This window comes from Astyanax mexicanus, chromosome 1 (genome assembly GCF_023375975.1).
Source record: "Astyanax mexicanus isolate ESR-SI-001 chromosome 1, AstMex3_surface, whole genome shotgun sequence".
Taxonomy (NCBI): Eukaryota; Metazoa; Chordata; class Actinopteri; order Characiformes; family Acestrorhamphidae; genus Astyanax; species Astyanax mexicanus.
This window is the reverse complement of record NC_064408.1, coordinates 18499905-18519813: the sequence shown is the minus strand read 5'-3', so window position 1 is coordinate 18519813 and position 19909 is coordinate 18499905. Positions and strand designations below refer to the sequence as shown.

At 33.9% G+C, this 19909-nt stretch overlaps 1 protein-coding gene across 1 annotated transcript in view; it reads left to right on the top strand.

Moving 5' to 3' along the window:
* The first annotated feature begins 2210 nt into the window (after positions 1–2210).
* Positions 2211–19909, top strand: part of man2a1 (mannosidase, alpha, class 2A, member 1) — a 39723-nt gene continuing 22024 nt past the window's right edge. The window contains exons 1-7 of the mRNA XM_007231411.4: positions 2211–2645; positions 4032–4286; positions 6110–6254; positions 11881–12052; positions 15712–15839; positions 18080–18253; positions 19398–19584. Of these exons, the coding sequence (XP_007231473.3) occupies positions 2511–2645; positions 4032–4286; positions 6110–6254; positions 11881–12052; positions 15712–15839; positions 18080–18253; positions 19398–19584 (1196 nt within the window). The 5' untranslated portion in view covers positions 2211–2510. The remainder of the gene's footprint in view (positions 2646–4031; positions 4287–6109; positions 6255–11880; positions 12053–15711; positions 15840–18079; positions 18254–19397; positions 19585–19909) is intronic.

The following is a 19909-nucleotide window of genomic DNA, read 5'->3' as shown; positions in this document are numbered from 1 at the left end:
CAGTGCATTGTCGCCTGTGGCCTATATATTTTTTTACTAAGTATAATACGGGAAATTTACGGGAAAATACATAATACGGGAGGACGGCGGGAAAGAGGAGTAAAATACGGTAGTTTCCCGGCCAAAACGGGAGACTTGACAGGTATGGGGGACGTGTCTGAAAAATATTTCACACTGCGCACCAGATACCTCAAATATCCAATTGTTCCAAAAGCCAAATAAATCCACTTTAAAACCTTAAATGGAATCTATCTTTCCAGTCACTTTATTCAACAACGGTTTGGTATTAAAACAAATAACTGTGTTTTTTGTGATGATACTGAATCAACTAAGCATTTATTTTTTTCACTGCATATATGTTAAAATACTGTGGTCTGATATTTTTAATTGGTTATCTTCCAAAGTTCCTTTTCTTAAAATGTTTTCTGTTGAAGACATAATTTACGGACTGTATAATATGGACAATTAGAATGACGACTTTCTCATTAACAATATTATCAAACTCAGAAACTCAGAGATGTGAGTCCGGACAGGATTAAAATTACCGGAGGAGTTCATTAAAAAATAGTAGGTAATTCAGCCTGTAATTTTAAGAGGAAATCTGAGAAAAACACATACATGGTCGCCCATAAAACGGCCATAAATGAGAAAATTACCCCAGGACCCCCTGAGAAACTAATCCTGTCCGGATATGGTTTAAGATCTCCTTGTGAAAATAAAAATTCCACTATGAACTTATACTAGTTTTTTAAACTCTTTACAGTAAATTGCTGTGTATATTTAAATTACGTTAGTATGTTTCTTTATATTTAGTTCTGTATATTTAATAGATTTTTTCTGTATATTTAGTTCTGTAAAGTTTGTTTATTTTTTCTATATATTTATTAAATATCTGTATATTTGTTTTATATATTTAGTTTTTTTTCTGTAAATTTTGTATATTTCTGTACAGTGTGTCTGTAAATTTAGTTCTATATATTTAGTATATTTCTGTGTATTTATTATATTCATGTACAGTATAATTATGTATATTTAGTTCTGTATATTTGATATATTTCTGTATTTTAGCTCTGTATATTCTATATATTTACTTCTGTATATTCTATGCATTTAGTATATTTCTGTATATTTTGTATATTTCTGTACAGAATATTTTTGTAAATTTTTCCTAAATATTTAGAATATTTCTGTATATTTAATTCTGTATATTTTATATATTTCTCTATCATTTTCTATATATTTAGTATATTTCTGTATATTTTGTTCTGAAACTTTTTTCTATATATTTAGAATATTTCTGTATATTTTGTCCTGTATATTTTTCTATATACTTAATATATTTCTGTATAATTATTATATTTCTCTACATATTTATTGTATTCTGTATATTTTTCTTTATATTTAGTATATTTCTGTATATATTTCTCGAAATATTTTGTCTATATATTTAGAACATTTATGTATATTTATGTATATTTTGTTCTGTATATTTTTTGATATGCTTAGTTTTCTGTATTTCTGTATATTCATTATATTTCTCGAAATATTTAGTATATTTCTGTATATTTTCTATATATATTTAGTATATTTCTGTATGTCTAGTTCTTTATAGTTAGGATATCTGTATGTTTAGCATATTTTTATATATTTGTCTATATATTTAGTATATTTCTGTATATTTAGTATATTTCTGTATATTTAATATATTCTGTGTAGATATTGCTATATTATTAGGATATTTGTATATTTGGTATATTTATGTATATATTTTTATATATTTAGTATATTTATGTATATTTAGTATATGTATGTGTAGTTAGTGCTGTATAATTAGTACATTTCTGTATAAGTAGTACATTTGGTATTTGTTAAGTAAATTTCTCTATATTTAGTTCTGTATATTTAATATATTTCTGTATATTTATCTGTGTTTTTAGTGTGTGTATGTGTGTTTAGTGTATTTAGGGTGTATGTGTAATTGTTGTACAGTATCTAATCAGCTGTCTGAAGTCCCGCCCGCTGTGTGTGTTGGTGAGCTGCAGGCGGCGCTGTTTATTCGGGTTCCTGGTGAAGCTGCTCCTCCTGCTGCCGCTGCTGCTGCTCGGTGTGCGGCTGTGTTGAGAGGAGATCAGGACGGGGGCAGAACGGGGGGGCAGGACGGGGGCAGGGCTGTCAGTGCTCTCAGGATATCAGGCGTCTCTTTGCTGAATCACACAAACTCTTCCGCGTCGGTAAAGTTTGAGGAAGCTCGGCGCGGTGGGGGAATGGCTGCTGCTGCTGCTTCTGCTGCTGCTGCTGATGTTGTTCCTCCTCACGAGTTCAGAGAACTGCTGTGATCCTCTGAGCTCTCCAGAACTCCAGTGAGACCCAGCAGATCTTTACAGGAGATTTATACTGGGATATATTTCACCGTGTAGTTAATGAGAGTGGAGGAGCTGGATTACCCTTTTTTCTGAGTGACCGAGAGTTTCTTAACCTGCACCGTGAGGAGGAGGATCTGAAGAGGAGAAATGAAGTTCAGGGGACAGTTCACAGTGTTTGGCAGTGCCATATTCTGTGTGGTGGTGTTCTCCCTGTACCTCATGCTGGACCATCTGCAGTTAGACCACACCAAAGACCCCAGCAGTTTAGAGGGGTTTCAGAACGTGAGTATTTATTTATTTATTTATTCCTCTGTATTTACAGGTATATGCAGATGTTGCTGTATGTGCTGGGCTGCTGTTTTGTGGACTGTACCACACTGTTAAACACCACAAACCCCATATCATACCTTATTACTGAACCAGGAACCTCCTCTGCTTTGTTTTTACTACCTGTAAAACAATTTCTTCCTGCCTACCACTAAATACAGCATGCTGTACAGTTTCAGCTTAGCTTATTTATTTTGCTTAAACATATCATTTAAAATTATGTATCTCACATAAAGGAATGCATGCAGATATATTTAATTCCTCTTTGGAAATACCATATGGAGCAGAAATATATGTAAAATGTATTATATTTTATGTATATTTTATGTATAAAGAAATGCATGCGTGGGATAATAGCACATGGTAACACATGGTAAGAAGTTGCTGACAGTTGCCAATAAAATTCTCTCTTTAAAAGGGAAAAAAACAGTTAAAGGCCTACCTGTTGAGAATACTGAGAACATAAATTTCTGCTATTCTTTCACCTTCACACCATATGTGAAATATGTGAATTATCGTATTTTATGGTAAATAAATATATATGCAATAAATAATAAATATGCAAATTACACAATATATATTATATATTTTAGAATTTATTACCTATATATCAAAATGCATTTTACACAATACATCATTTATTTCAGAATATATTGCCTATATATAAAATACAAAAATATAATGAGTTAATTTTAATTTATTTATTTAAATAAATAAATGGAAATACTGTAGATAGATGTATTGGGACATATCATAAAGTTAAATGTTAGTATCTTATTTTTTAACTGACACCTTGAAGCAAATGTATTTTTAAATATATTTAACAGATATATTTTTTTGCTATTTTACATACATTTTCATGCTTTGTACCCTGTCAATGAACTCTTTGATCGTAAGAAATAGTTACCGGTTTTGCATAGTTTACATGTTCTCAGATGATTCTGGAGAAAGAACACTGTCAAGCAATTAAACCTTGTGAAATTTTCTTTCTTCTTTGTGTTCCCAAAAAGTTAAAATGTATTTTTACACATACATTTTCCAATATCTTCCTTAAATTTAAAGTAATATTATGTTGAATTTTTATCTTAAACAAACAGAATCATGTTGATGTTGCTCTGGAATTGAAATGCTGTTGCTACACTATGTATCTTTGGTGGAGAGTTTTCATTAGTAATTTACATTCAAGTCAATTTTATTTGTATAGCATTTTTATTTACAACAGATGTCACAAATCAGCTTTACAGAGAAACAATGTACAGTAACTTCTAGTTCTGTAGGTACATGATAAAGGGATTCTTATTTAAAAAATCTTTTTTTTCTTTAAATCCTGTTTCTCTTTAGGGGCAGTTGAGCATCCTTCAGGATAAAGTAGATCATCTTGAGAAACTGCTTTCACAGAATAACAGGATTATTGCCAACATCAGGGATTCTGTGCTTAACCTGAGGAAGTCAGTTAAAGGTGGCTTTTCAGAATCTGGAAACCAAAGCGAGACTCAGGTGGACCGGCTCCCCTCTGCTCCTCTTAAAGTGCCCATTGCCTCTGAGGACTGCCAGTTCTCTGCTCGGACCTATTCCAAGGCTTCAGATTCAGTGCAGGTATGATTTAGAACCCTGAACATACATTGACTGAACCAGACGTACATTGCTTCTTTCTTGAACACAAGGACAATTTTAGACAGTTAAAGAAACAAATAAAAACATTTACAAACAATTATTTAGCAACTCTAAATACACAGGTTCTTTGTAACAATGATATCACATTTAATTAATAATATCACAGTATTATACAGTACTCTTACTGATATGAGCAAACACTGAATATACATCAACAATATAAATGTTAAAGTTTTACATTCAGTAGAAAACAGAAAAAAACTGACAAAGTATTAAGATTTTGTATTAAATAAAAAAAACAAATCTACCAAAATACTAAAAGTTTATTCAGTGCATGCGTGTAAACTTGTTGCATAAAAAATTATATGAAAATACCCTTAAAGTTTGATAGTAAATACAACACTGCTCTGTTCAAAATTTGCTTTTAAGATATAATAGCGCTATAATCACTAAATGGATTTCCATATTTTTCGCACTGTAAGGCGCACTGGATTATAAGGCGCACTGGATTATAAGGCGCACTGGATTATAAGGCGCACTGGATTATAAAGCGCACTGGATTATAAAGCGCACTGGATTATAAAGCGCACTGGATTATAAGGCGCACTGACGATTTTTGGAAAAATTAAAGGATTTTAAGTGCCCCTTGTAGTGCAAGAAAATACACTATATGGTTTATGGTTCCAAAAATTTAGAACAATAATTGTATAAGAATTGTAACATTAGAAAATAGACAAATTCTTAATCACCCATGGGCTCTGTACAAAAGTTTAGACATCTAACAGAGTCAATATTTAGCAGTTCTAGCTACAGCAAATTCTAAGCAGCAAAACGTATTTTTGTCGCACTCTTCTTTACAGAAGGCCTTTAATTCTGGGATATTTAGTATCCTTTTGCTGCACAACTTCTTATGCCAAGTCTATCCACCTCTTTCTATTATATATAGGTCAGGGGACTGTAAACACCATTCTGAACGCTTCCGTTTGCATCCATTCAAATAGAAAATGGTGAAATGTGATGTGTTTTTGGGATCACCACCTCTTTTTCAGCTTCAGGATTTTAACAGGTGTTGCATTTGTCTGCACAGTCTTAAAGAAAGGTGGAGCCACCCCCCTGCTTTGTGGTTAACAAGGTGTTTTTCTGTAACACGTAGTTCCTGCTTTACTGACTGTGAGAAATTTGAGATAATCAGTTCACAGCACAGTGGAACAGTGCACCATCCTCTTAACTCAGCTAAACTTTAATGCAATAGAAATAGAAAAAAAGAAAAAATTATAACAAATGGGAAAGTTTAGATTTTTAGTACATTATTTTATACCAAAGAAATTATGACTACCTTTTTAGGTCTTAAATTATATTTATTGAGATCCTAAAAAGGCCTTAAGAAGCATTAAATTTCACTTTTAAAATAGTGCAAGAACCCTGTTTTATATATTTTTTAAATGTTATGAAATATATAGCATTTTGTGCTTTATAATTATCTACAAGGGTTTATTATTTATACATTTTTAATAAAAAAAACAAACATTTGAATTTTGGATTCAGTTTTCTAAAACAAAAAATAGAACTGTACATTACACTCACTTTAAGTACACACAATTTCAGTACACGGATAAATCTGTCCACTGTTCAGCTTTTTATCTGTATACATTCACAATTTTCCACATTTAAGGATGCAGACGTCTCTCTTGTAAAAAAGAAAGAGCTGCAAAAATTTAATTAATTAATTAATTAATTAATTCATTCATTCATTCATTCATAAAAATGTTTCCACTGATTACTCATGTTCTCATGTTTTATTTCAGATGATGGATGTATATGACCTGCTCAGCTTTGATAACCCTGATGGTGGCGTTTGGAAGCAGGGGTTTGATATCTCGTATGAGGAGAATGAATGGGACAATGAGCCCCTGCATGTGGTGGTTGTGCCCCATTCACATAACGACCCTGGTGAGTCTCTGTAAAATGACCTTGCTAAGTCACAGTTGAAAAGGCCTGGAAACGGACATGAAAATGAGTTTGAGTGAGATCTTGTGTTGCTCAAATTTCAGTTAAGATTTAACCCCGCCCCCTCCCCCAGGGATAGTATTTTTTTTTCTTTTGTTTCAGTTCAGTGGGGGTTAGCTATGACAATATCACGTTCAGCTCAGACACCGGCTTGTTTGTTGATCAGAGTAGTCAGGAAGTCAGGAAGTCCTTCGTTGACAGCAGTGGGGGAAGGGTGTATGTTTTTTAACATAAAGAAATACTTTCTGTATTTGTAAACATGAAAGCTTTTTATGTAATGCTTGAATATAAATCATCAAGCTTTAGTGGTGTAATGTCAGACAGATCATTGACATAAAATCCTGGCCTGTTAAGGTGTTTTTAATGTAAAAAAAAGAAAGAAAGAAAAACATTTACCGATTCCTTTCAAGAGGGTGAAATGATTGATATGTGGTAAATATACAATATATTTGATTATATTCAATAGTTTTTTGGAAAGGCTTATTTACTACAAACCATTACTGCGGGCTTGAAGATAAAATATATTGTATTGTATTATAGTTTTTTTGTTACATGTTCTGTGCCACAACAGTTTTGGTTAGATGTACAAATATGAGCATTTTAGACAACATTTAAAGCACTTTGTGTGCCACAAACCTAGCAATACTTATTCCCCAAGAAGCTGGATCCCAAAAGTGAATTATGAGGAGCACAGAATCCTGTTTCCTGCACACTGCAAGACAACCTGCTTCAGGCTGCCTAAAAAACTAAAAAGAACTAAACCTTCAGAAGGACAATGATCCCCAGCATAAGCCCAAACACAGGGGAAGTTAAATAACCGTAAATAAGTCAAAGCAGCATCTCAGCAGAATCAAGAATCTGTCGTGCTTTACTATTTATCATCTCACCTATCTAAACAACCTGGGGCAAATCAGCCAGGATGAAAGCTTTTATTGAAGGTGGTTACACAACATACCCGTTAAATGCTAATGCATCAGCTACTCTTAATACTCTGAGGAAAGAGGACACCGCCCAGCCCTACAAGCAGTTCTGATTAAAATAATGTAATATTGTTAATAATTAATCATTTTACCAGTTTATCAGTTCGATGCAATCGATGTGACCAGTATATGAAGGCATGAATATCTTGTATCACATTCTTGGCTTGGATATTTGGGTATAGGTAAACATGTCGTTTGAGTAGAACTGTTTTACATTAGGTGACATTCTTTTGCATTTACTTTTGCAAGGTGTGTTGAAACATCCATTTTATTTAAACTCTATTAGGTATAGGTTGCTGTTCTGTTTTTACAAAGCAACAATTAAGATTTGGTCTGTACTGAAAAACAGGAAATGGATTTCTGGATAGGGTTGTGACCTGGTCAGTGCAGTTCACACATCCAGTGGTGTGTGGAAGAGCAGGAAGGAAGTTCTGGGCAGAGACTGAAAAGATGTAGCTGGTTGTTGTACAAATGTGTTTTTTCTAAATATTTCTCTTTGTTTGGAAGTGGGTACATGAAAGACACTGGTTCTGTCACGATAGCTGTTTTTGTTTGTATGGTATACTGTCCAAGAAATTATTGTGATATGTGATCTTGTCATTTGCCACTTGATATAGGGATGATACAATAGCATAAGAAAGCAGGTACATCATTTTAAAGACTAGTAAATAAGACATTAAACAAATTCATGTTAATTGGCTCTTACTTACTTTTGATGGGAAATATTGAATGTACATTCAAGACAGCAAAAAACAAAAATGCTAAATCAAATCAATCAGGTTTACTGTCACATCACATAAGTATAGGAGTATAGGTGAGAGGAAAATCATTGGTCCAAATATATATGGTCCATATAAATCTGGAAAAAATGAGACCACTTCAGTTTCTGAATCAGTTTCTCTAATTTTGCTATTTATAGGTATAAGTTTGAGTAAAACTAACTTTGTTGTTTTATTCTATAAACTACAGACAACATTTCTCCCAAATTCCAAATAGAGCTTTCAGACCTTAAATAATGCTAAAAACAACAAGTTGATATTCATAAAGTTTTAAGAGTTCAGAAATCAATATTTGGTGGAATAACCCTGGTTTTTAACCACAGTTTTATGCATCTTGGCACGTTCTCTTCCACCAGTCTTACACACTGCTTTTGGATAACTTTATGCCACTCCTGGTGCAAACATTAAAGCAGTAAAATGGTAAAATCAAAGAAACTCATCATTTTTAAGTGGTCTCTTAGCTGTATGCGCCGGTACATATGTAAATTACACATCTCATAATATGTAACTATATATACTATAAAAATAAAGATGTGTACAATAAGTCAATAATTCAATAATATAAATATTGTGACTGACCTACAATGCACATTTGTCCAAACATTAAACTTTTACATTTTTGTAAAGTAAACCAATAATTTAATTGAAATCATTATCTGGTCCACACACTCTTAAAAAGTAGCTTAAAAAGTTAAAAAAGTCAAGCCAAAATAATCTGCCTTTATAGAAACATGGCTATTGATTTTCAGGGCAAGTGGAAATACACCTGCAAGTTAAACTGGTAATGTTAGTTCTAGAGTTACAGGCCAGTGATTCCAGCGCATCTGGATGCACACACACGTACACACACTCACAGCACTCTGAGAGCACTTTCAGTCACTGCCCTTTGTTCACGGCTGGAAGTGCTGACGTCTGTAGTAACCTGATCTACAGTGGATACACTTGTGTTAGGATTTGCCTTTAGGAAAATATCATTCCCATCCCTAACCCTGAGGAAGATCAGGATCTACTGTTACTGTCCAATACCCCCTTCAGAAAACCTAATTTAATTAAGAGTCCTGCTGGTACAATAACAATAATACACAGCTTAGAGTGCACTGAGGAAATCAGGAACCAATTAAACTTGTGTTGTTATAACTATAGGTGGACAGTTTTTCTAAAAGATCATGTTTCCTCACATTGAGGCTTTTTACAGTACAATATATCTAATTACAATATTTGCTTTTTAAGGTTTATTGAAAACAGAAAAAAATGGGAGTAAAACGTTATATAAAACTGGTTCTGTATATATATATATATATATATATATATATATATATATATATATATATATATATATATATATATATATATATATATATATATATATATATATACTCTCTACTCACATAAATTAAACAAAATAAAGTCTTTATTACCACTTAACCTATCTTAGTATGAGTTAATTTAGTTTCCTACCTCTTTATAAACTGTCTGAGAATGATGTCACACCCGAGTTTACTGCATTCCAGTTAAACAATCAGATATCAGATAACATTGTTAGCATTGCTCCAGGTCGGCAGGTTAGCAATATCAGTCTATAACAACGCTTTATACAGTATTTTCTGCAGCTAAACCTCATGAAAAAATATGTTCACAGACAGAAGTTGGACAGTACTGTGTGTGCAATTGGTTTAACAAGACCCAGATAGACACACAGAAATTATAATAAACTGTAGCTACAATGTTACTGCTTTTACTACTGTTAACGTAAAGTTACAGCGCAGCCAGAGTCTCAGAGTCTGAACTCAGGATTTGTAAGACTCTTTCTCTGTGCAAAATTTTCTCACATGTGCTTAAGTAGCACTGCTGTGGTACATTTATTACTAAAATTGCACTGCAAGTTATGATTAGAATGGCAGTACTGAGGTAAATTCCTGACATAAATGGTACTACTGAGGTAGCTAGCTAGGTTAGCTAACTAGCTAAGTGTGTGGCAAGAAAAACAATGTTGAAGTAAATAGAATAGCAATGCTCAGGTAAATAGACTAGCACCGTTGAGTTTTGTGTTCGACTTTGAATGTTTGAGGTGTGAAATGACTCACACAACAACTTGGAATATTCTGGATGGCTGGAATTTACTTAAGACCTGGATTAATGGAGATTACAAGCATAAAGGTCAGTGCTCTCTCTCAATGCAGTGGTAGAGGCTAAACCATCCACACCAAGGGGTAAAGAGCACACAACTAACTAGAGAAAACAATCTTCCCACACTATGTTTCCCAACTATAGCCATATAACAGGTTAAATAGAATAGCACTGGGGAGTTAAATAGAATAGCACTGCTGAGGTATTTATAGTAGCACTGCTGAGGTATTTATAGTAGCACTGCTGAGGTATTTAGAGTAGCACTGCTGAGGTAAATAGAATAGCACTGCTGAGGTAAATAGAATAGCACTGCTGAGGTAAATAGAATAGCACTGCTGAGGTTAATTAGAATAGCACTGCTGAGGTTAATTAGAATAGCACTGCTGAGGTTAATTAGAATAGCACTGCTGAGGTTAATTAGAATAGCACTGCTCAGGTAAATAGAATAGCACTGCTCAGGTAAATAGAATAGCACTGCTGAGGTAAATAGAAGAGCATTGCTGAGGTAAATTGGAATAGCACTGCTGAGGTATATAGAGTAGCACTGCTCAGGTAAATAGAATAACATTGTTGAGGTAAGTAGAATAGCATTGCTGAAGTAAATAGAATAGCATTGCTGAAGTAAATAGAATAGCACTGCTGAGGTAAATAGAATAGCACTGCTGAGGTAAATAGAATAGCACTGCTCAGGTAAATAGAAAATCAATGCTGAGGTAAATAGAATAGCACTACTGAGGTAAATAGAATAGCACTGCGGAGGTAAATAGAAAATCAATGCTGAGGTAAATAGAATAGCATTGCTGGGGTAAATAGAATAGCACTGCGGAGGTAAATAGAAAATCAATGCTGAGGTAAATAGAATAGCATTGCTGGGGTAAATAGAATAGCACTGCGGAGGTAAATAGAAAATCAATGCTGAGGTAAATAGAATAGCATTGCTGGGGTAAATAGAATAGCACTGCAGAGGTAAATAGAATAGCACTGCTGAGGTATTGTGCTCTGTTGGTTTGTCTGCTGTGTTATGTGTTCAATAAAAGTTTTAAATGGTAGGTTTGTACTAACTGTTTCTTTGAAAAGGACAAATATAGAGAATTTAGGTTATGTATTTTATCCGCTAGTGAAATAAAATTATGAAAATCTTTTTGAGTTTGAGTGATGGCATTTGTATTTGTTTTAAATGTGTCTTTGGTATGTTTATAATTGCATTTTTATGTAGCTTGGACTCTAGATGCTTAAGACTGATGAATATCATTAGGGGCAATATCATTATTGTAGATATTAATTTTTTACTGGACACAAAAAGTGAACCTTGAGGGTCGCCATAGTCACTAATAGCAAATCATATTTAGCATGAGCAGCTTTAAAGAAAAGTTATTGTGTGCATGTTGCATGGAAAAGGACAATGTTTTCCTAGAAAGAGTGGGAACTTAAAGGTTATGTAATCAAGTTAATCTTTGTTTAGCTGTAAAGTTGTAGTACTTTAGTGTTGCAATGTTTCCTGTTTTTAAATGAATTAAGAATCTATTTTCCTGGCAGTAATTAATCCTAGACTACATATGTTATGTGGAGAATCACTGTGCAGAAATAGTAGTATAGTCCAGGACTAGGCCTAATCCCTGTCCAAAGAACTGCTGCTATAAATGCTGTAAATACAACTATTTTACAAATTCTCTCTCTGCTCAGGCTGGCTCAAGACTTTTGACGACTACTTCCGAGACCAAACACAACACATCCTGAACAACATGGTGGTGAAGTTACTTGAAGACGTTCGCCGAAAAATGATCTGGTCTGAGATCTCCTACTTTGCCAAGTGGTGGGACAACATCGACAGCCAGAAGAGGGACTCAGTGAAGAAGTAAGACTGATTTTCTCACCTTTTATTCATAGATATATGAATTCACTGTGCATTTTATAAGCGGATCCAGTTACCGGTAGTTATTAATGATTGCATTCAATTAGAATTAAAAAGCAAATGCCAGATATTAAAGCAATAGACAAATGCAATAATGAAAAATGCAAAAATGATAAACCTTGTAAAAGGCACAAAAAATGTATATAGTAAAGTAAAAATTAATATAAAATAAAAAAATCATAAAAGTAAAGACATAAATAAGGAATTAATACTTATTACAGCTTATACAACTTATATACAGAAAAAATAGGAGAGCACTTCAGTTTCTGAATCAGTTTTTCTGATTTTGCTATTTATAGGTTTATGTTTGAGTAAAATGAACATTGTTGTTTTATTCTATAAACTACAGACAACATTTCTCCCAAATTCCAAATAGAAATATTGTCATTTAGAGCATTTATTTGCAGAACATGAGAAATAGCTGAAATAACCAAAAGAGAGCAGAGCTTTCAGACCTCAAATAATGCAAAGAAAACAAGATCATATTCATAAAGTTTTTAAGAGATCAGAGATGAATATTTGGCGGAATAACCCTGGTTTTTAATTACAGTTTTCTTTTCATGCATCTTGGCATGCTCTTCTCCACCAGTCTTACACAATGCTTTTGGATAACTTTATGCCACTCCTGGTGCAAAAATTCAAAAAGTTCAGCTTGGTTTGATGGTGATCATCCATCTTCCTCTTGATTATATTCCACAGGTTTTTAATTTGGTAAAATCAAAGAAACTCATCATTTTTAAGTGGTCTCTTTTGTTTAGAGCAGTATATTTAGAATAAAGTTCAGTAACTATAACAAAAGCATACCAAAATCATATAAAAATGGCACACTATTACTTAATACAGCTGCGAGCCACAGTTTTGATGTTTGAGGTATAAAATAATCAGGTTATACAATCAGCTTGAGGTGTAGAGTTTCCTGTGTTGAACAGCAGCTTCCTGGGGCACTGTAGATAAAAGCAAATTTACCCAAATTATAAAAAAAGTCTTTCACACCTGAATGGAAATCCAGTCACTGGAACTAGTCAGACAATAATTTACATTTTTTTCAGTGAGCACTCTTGTGACGTGTGATATGGCATATGATCAGAGAGTGCTTTGTAAACAAATAGAAGGCAGTGTGTTTCCTGACACACAGCCGGAGATTAGCAAACTTTTCATAGAGTAAACAATGATGGGTATTGTAGGGTCTTCAGTAATGAATCTCAGAGCTGAGTGATATACAGATATCTGATTATGTAAGGGTGCTGGCAGTTTTTTGTGTATTACTTTAACATAATCCAGCCTAGACAGTCTTCCTTCAACTGTTTAATTTAATAATAAATCAGAAAGCAAATTTTGTTTTAATACAGAAAATCTTTGCTTTGTTTAGAAACAGCGTTTTTAATTTATGTTTCAATTATTTAGGTTTTTTTTAATCAATTTAAATTATTGGTTAATCATACAAATTTAGTTTCTTTAAAAGTAATGTGTCAGTGTTTATATCATTATATCAGTGGCATAAATTAAAAACAAAAATTAATTAAAAATTGATTATTGGGACCAGCCTGTGCATAGGTTTATCCAAAAGATTATCTAAAAGTTTTTTTGTTATTTAGCCCGATCCATTCACTGATAATCTGCAGGGTCCCTTGAACAGTACAGAAATCAGTTATAAAGTTATAAAGTTGGCAGTATTATTATTATAAATAAAATTTATGAATAATAATCTGCCCAAGGATTGGACCTTGAGGAGCCCCATCTTAGCTACTGCTAGAAGCTCTGATTCAGAAAGTCCCAGGGTTAGTTAACCAAGCAGCTTTGCAGCATTGGGTTTATTTTGGTCTGGATGAGCAGCTTTTAAAACAATCATGACCTTCAGAGACCAGCTTAGACCATGCAAAACCAGCTAGCAGTTGAGTAGCACTGCTGTGGTACATTTATGACTAAAATAACACTGCAAGTTATTATTAGAATGGCAGTACTGATGTAAATTTATGACTCAAATAGTACTACTGAGATCGCTAGCTAGGTTAGCTAACTGTGTGGCAAGAATTTTTAGGTAAATAGAAAAGCATTGCTGAGGTAAAAAGAAAAGCATTGATGAGGTGCACAACAAAACTGAATATAGTATGTAAAAATTAATATAAAATAAAAAAATAATACCTTATTGCTAATTTAATAACACATAAGACATAAATAGGAAACCAGTACATATATATTCAGAAAAAGTGCAATAACTATAACAAAAGCAACCCAAAATCTCCTAAAATGAGGAGCCTCATTTAAGCTACCTCTAGCAGCTCTGATTCAGAAAGTACCAGGGTTAGTTAACCATCTTGCTTCACAGCATTGAGTGTTTAAAAGCTGCTCATTCAGACCAAAACACAATCATGACCTTCAAAGACCAGCTTAGACCATCCAAAACCAGCTAACAGTACATGCTGGTCTTCCTTCAGCAGAGAAATGCAGCCAAACACAGAGAGATCCTTGAACAAACCCCTCTCTAGATCACACACAGTCTCAGACTGAGGACCTTAAGTGTCCCAGTCAAAGCTCAGACTGAAACTCTTTGAACTCATGCAGCAGAGGGAATTATATCTGTTCAGAATCAGCTCTAAAACACAGTGAAGCGTGCAGAAAGTTAATGGGTCTGAATACTTTGCTGATCTTCTGTATTTGTGAGTTGTATTCTTGTTTTCTTGTTTTTGTATAGGGCTATACATTTACAATTTTGAGAGCTTTGGAAAAAAAAATCAATAACATGCTGACATTTTACTAGTATTTTTAATTAATGCTTGGATGCAGTAAAGAATTTAATTTAATTTGTTTAAAAACTCATTTGAATGCATAGAATTACGAGTATATAGTGTAGTGCTACTATATAGCTGCTTAATTTTATTTTTTCCACAAATCATCAGTTGTCGTTTTTCTGTTATACGTTGCTATTTCAAAGTATTGAAATATTGTGGTGCAACCTGTAACAGCAGTAACTGTAATAAATAAAATAGTCTAATTTCTGTGTCTCAAATATAAATCACTGATCTGCTTGTTAATGTTGATGGCATTTTTAAAGCTTTCTTAGAGTTTTTTTTGTGATTTTCAGGTAAAATATATCAGATTTAAAGTTATGCAGAAAGTAAATGGGGCTAAATCTTCTGTATATGCGAGTTGTATTCTTGTATTAGTTGTTCATTTGTGCTATATATTTAAATTAGTTTGAAAGCTTTGGGAAAAAAACAAATAAATCAATAAAACGCTGACCTTTTTACTGGTATTTTTAATTAATGATTGCATGCAGTAAATAATTTACTGTGAAGCCTTTAATTAAATATATCAAATAAAATATATCAAATTTAAAGTCACTGACATTATAAGAAGGAAAAACTGATATCATTACTTCCCTAAAGTCTACATAGTACAGAAATATTGTTAATAAACACATACTGAAAACTTTTGACAATACTACAATTTTGCAAGGCCCCAGCCACAGTGTATGCAACACTCTTGGTGTTTTTTTAACAAATGGAAAAAAGACACATTTAATTAAATAAGTGTTAACTCTTTTTAATGTACTTTCCCTGAATATGGATGAACTAATGAAAGAAATGTGTCTCTGTGTGCAGACTGATAGAAAGAGGCCAGCTGGAGATCGCCACAGGAGGCTGGGTGATGCCTGATGAAGCCAACTCTCATTACTCTGCAATGATTGATCAGCTACTGGAGGGTCACCAGTGGTTGGAAAAAAATGTGGGTATGTAAAACAATTTCCTTTAATTAATTAAGTGCATCGTGCTCGTTAACCATTAGTGTAGAGTATGTTTGTACCTGAATGACCAGCTTTTCAACCACCTTAACCATCAAAGACCAACACAGAACTTCTAAAACCAGCAGCCAACCTGCAAAGGCTGGTCTTGAGACATGTATACAAAAAAATAAGATGTTGCAGTTAATATATGCCACATAAACATAACTAGTGATTTTGGTCTTTTGGTGTAATTTTACTCATTTTTTTAACAGATTTTTTTTTTTACTCTGTTATCGTGTTAAAACAGCACTTCAAATGAGACATGTTGCTCAAAGGGGCACAGTTGATGTTTTTACTTTTGTTTTGTACTCAGGTAAAAAATGCTGCTGTGTTCAGGCACAAAATAAATGTTTTGCACGTCATTACTAATTGCAGCTTCATTGTGTTCTATAGAAATATAAAACAAGAAAAAAGTCCTCATATGTGGACATTATTTTTCTGCATCATGTAAAAAGTTAATTCTTTGCTTTTACACTAATCAGGTGCCAATTAGCCCAAATAACAAAAAGAAAAATGAATGCATACCATGCAAGAGTTTGGGTCTTAGGAGGATAAACATCCCTTAAAAGTACAGTTACATCTTTACATTAATACCTACCCATATCCAGAGGGAAGACAGAGTTCCTTGATGTTCTTAGCTATGTTGAAATTCAGCAATATTCTCTCACATTGTTATGTTGATTGTTACAAATAGGAGCAGAGCTCTGAATAACTGGGATTGCCAGATCAACACAAAATCCACTTGAGCTTCATCCACAATCAAATCCTGTATTTTCCCAATTTGCTTTTGTTGTTCGCCAGGGGTCTCTCTCTCTCTCTCTCTTGCTGTCTCACAGGCTTATGCCTGGCATTATAGAGTATTAAAATGTATTTGTAAAGCATAATAAATACAGGATTAGGAAATGTTACCCTAAGGGGGGCTACACACTAATGTTGCGTCACAGTTCAGCACTGCTGGGTCCAAAAACTAAATCCTGTAGGCTTTACTGTTGCACTATAATCTAGGCAGCTTCTAAAATTTAATGAACTCTAGTCCTGTTTGACTGATAATCTTCCAGTTCAGTAGGTCTATTATTTGCTCTCACTGTTTACCTTCTAATGTTTGATTTCAACAGACAGACACTTAATGCAAATAAGAAGCAAGGCAATGGACAAACAAATGGCTGCCATGCGCATAGTCACGTTATTGGCTGAAATCAATATTTAGAATATTAAATACCTAGACACATGCTGAACATCATATTAGTTTTGTGAATGACAGTCAAAAGTATAAAGCCACTGGGTTAGTTTGTTGCTGATAAAAACTTGTGTATAAAAAACAATGAAAAAAATGCACTTATTTATTTCTTTATTATTGTCTTTTTTTTAAATGCCATTTGTTGTAAATTAAATTAATAAATTACAACATTAAGTATAGTTTATGATACACACTGATGAGCGCAGCTGTTATTATTCTACAGTTCTGTAACTAATTGTTCTAATTTGTTTCTGTTTTCTGTTGAAACAAATGGGTTAACATTAACAAGTGGGGGAACGGGTTTGTATAATGTAAAAAATAAATAAATACATAAATAAATAAATAAACAAAATTGCGTAAACATCTTGATTTAGTATGTAATCCAAAATATACAGTGTACTAAGGGTCTATGGATATACTAATAACAACAACAATCATAATAACAATGGGTATTGTTGTTGTTTATTTGATTTATTTATTGTATTATTATTATAAAAATGTTACATTAAGTGAAGGTATCATATTGATACATTGTACAAAAGTGCAGACCTTGACTATAGTCATTGTAATATTATTTGGTACAGTGCCAACTTTATGTGTATTCCTCTTATTAAATGACTTTATAGATGGCAGAATCCAAAGTTCCAGTTTCCTGTGCTCCTGTGTGTATGTAACTGTGTGTGGTGACATCCTGTGAGGGGGGCATTGGGGAAAAGGGCATTGTTTTATCATTTCCTTACAAAACGTGAATAGTGACAAAAGATGAGTCTACTCAGAGAAACCTTTTTAAACACCATAGCACACACTTCACACTTCAAGCTTTCCTTATTTTTCCAATATGTTACTAGGTTGAATTAATAATGTATATAGTAATGGTAAGCTAATGTGTGATTGTTGGGTCTCATGAGCTTATTGGTATATTCTGCCTTCCCTTCTGCTTCATTGTTAGGAGTGAAGCCCAGGACGGGCTGGGCTGTGGACCCATTTGGACACTCTTCCACCCAGGCCTACATCCTGAAACAGGCTGGCCTGTCCAACATGCTCATCCAGAGAGTGCACTACTCTATCAAGAAACACTTTTCCACCCAGAAGACACTGGAGTTCTTCTGGAGACAGAATTGGGGTGAGTTCATTATCAGTCTTCTATATAGTGTTGGTTTAGTTTGAGCACAAAAGCTAAGAATAACCTCATTATATCTACATCCTCTTCTATTTTTTGCAGTTTGTAGTGAAATAGATATAGAAGTATAATAGGGCTGCACGATATATCGTTTAAGCATCGTCATTGCAATGTGCGCATGCACAGTAGTTACATGGACGAGCGATGTCACCTGAGGAAATAAAAACAAACACGTCATGTTGCAATATTTTGATTCTTGACACAAGAAGTAGATACATAGTGTTATAAGTGAGCAGCTCTCTCTGTTTCTGCTGTCTGAGAAGTGAGGGGTTGGGATGCATAAACACGAGGTAACTGCATGGCCTTCACATGGTTGGACACGTGCTTCACGCAGCCCCGACAGCCTGTCCAAAGCTGTGCACCGTTACGCACAATTTTGCACAGATATTTCCAGTTACAGCCGGAACCACGCTTTTAATCCCAGAAAAAACGCTCTTATTTATCTTTAACAAAAAGGCCATTTAAATGCCCGATTATTATTGTTTTGCTGTTTTCCTCGGGTTTTGAGTGCTTGGCTGACTCTAAAGCGCTGACTCAGCTCTCAGTCGGTCCGGATCTCTGTAGTGAGACGGCATGTGGGTGGGGGCGGGGCAGGTGCTGTCGAAAATCCTGCATTGTTTAATATCGTGATATATATGTAGACTTTCCCCTCGGGGATCAATAAAGTATCCATCCATCCATCCATCCATCCATCCGACTATATATATATGTATATATATATATATAGTCGGAAAAAAAAATTATTCGATGTCAAATGTATAATGAAAAGAACAAAAGTTTTTTTATTTCCTTATATTTTGTAAACAGTAAAATAGGTCTTAGGATTGAGCCCTGTGGAATACCTTTTAAAACAGGCCCAAAGTTATGTTGAGAATTTTAGTATTTGTCTTGCAGTGAAACCTTCCAGTAAACGTTTTATCTCTCTAAAAAAAAAATAGCTGTTTGGAGATGTTTTTCGTTGGTCAGTGATGATACAGACAGGTCATTCTCGTAAAGAGTTCATTGAGATTGTGTTCAAATGCTAAAACCCAGACCACACTTTTTATTCTTATTGTTTAATTTAACCTTTTTATTTTGTCCTCTCCAGATCACGACTCCAGCACAGACATCTTGTGTCACATGATGCCCTTCTACAGCTATGACGTTCCCCATACCTGCGGTCCTGACCCAAAGATTTGCTGCCAGTTTGACTTTAAAAGGCTGCCTGGGGGACGAATCAGCTGCCCCTGGAGAATTCCCCCTGAGCCAATAACCAATGAGAATGTGCAACAGAGGTGACTAAAATATTCAAAAACATTTTATACATAAAAGTGACCTGCTTTAATGCGTTTGTCAGACAAGTTTTTATTCAAGAGCAGTTGGATGTTATTCTGTTCCAATTTTTAGCCGCAAGGCTGAACTCATCTTTTGTTTGTTTACATTTTCCATTGTGGAATACAGACAAAAGCCATGTGGCTAATGCTAGGCTACACATGGCTGGTCCTTATCTAAACAGTAGCACTTTAATCTGGAGCAGATAGAATTTCTAAGGAGATAAACCTATTGGCAGCACAACTAATGCTAGTGGTAAATTGAGGGATTGGGGAGTTGGGGATGATT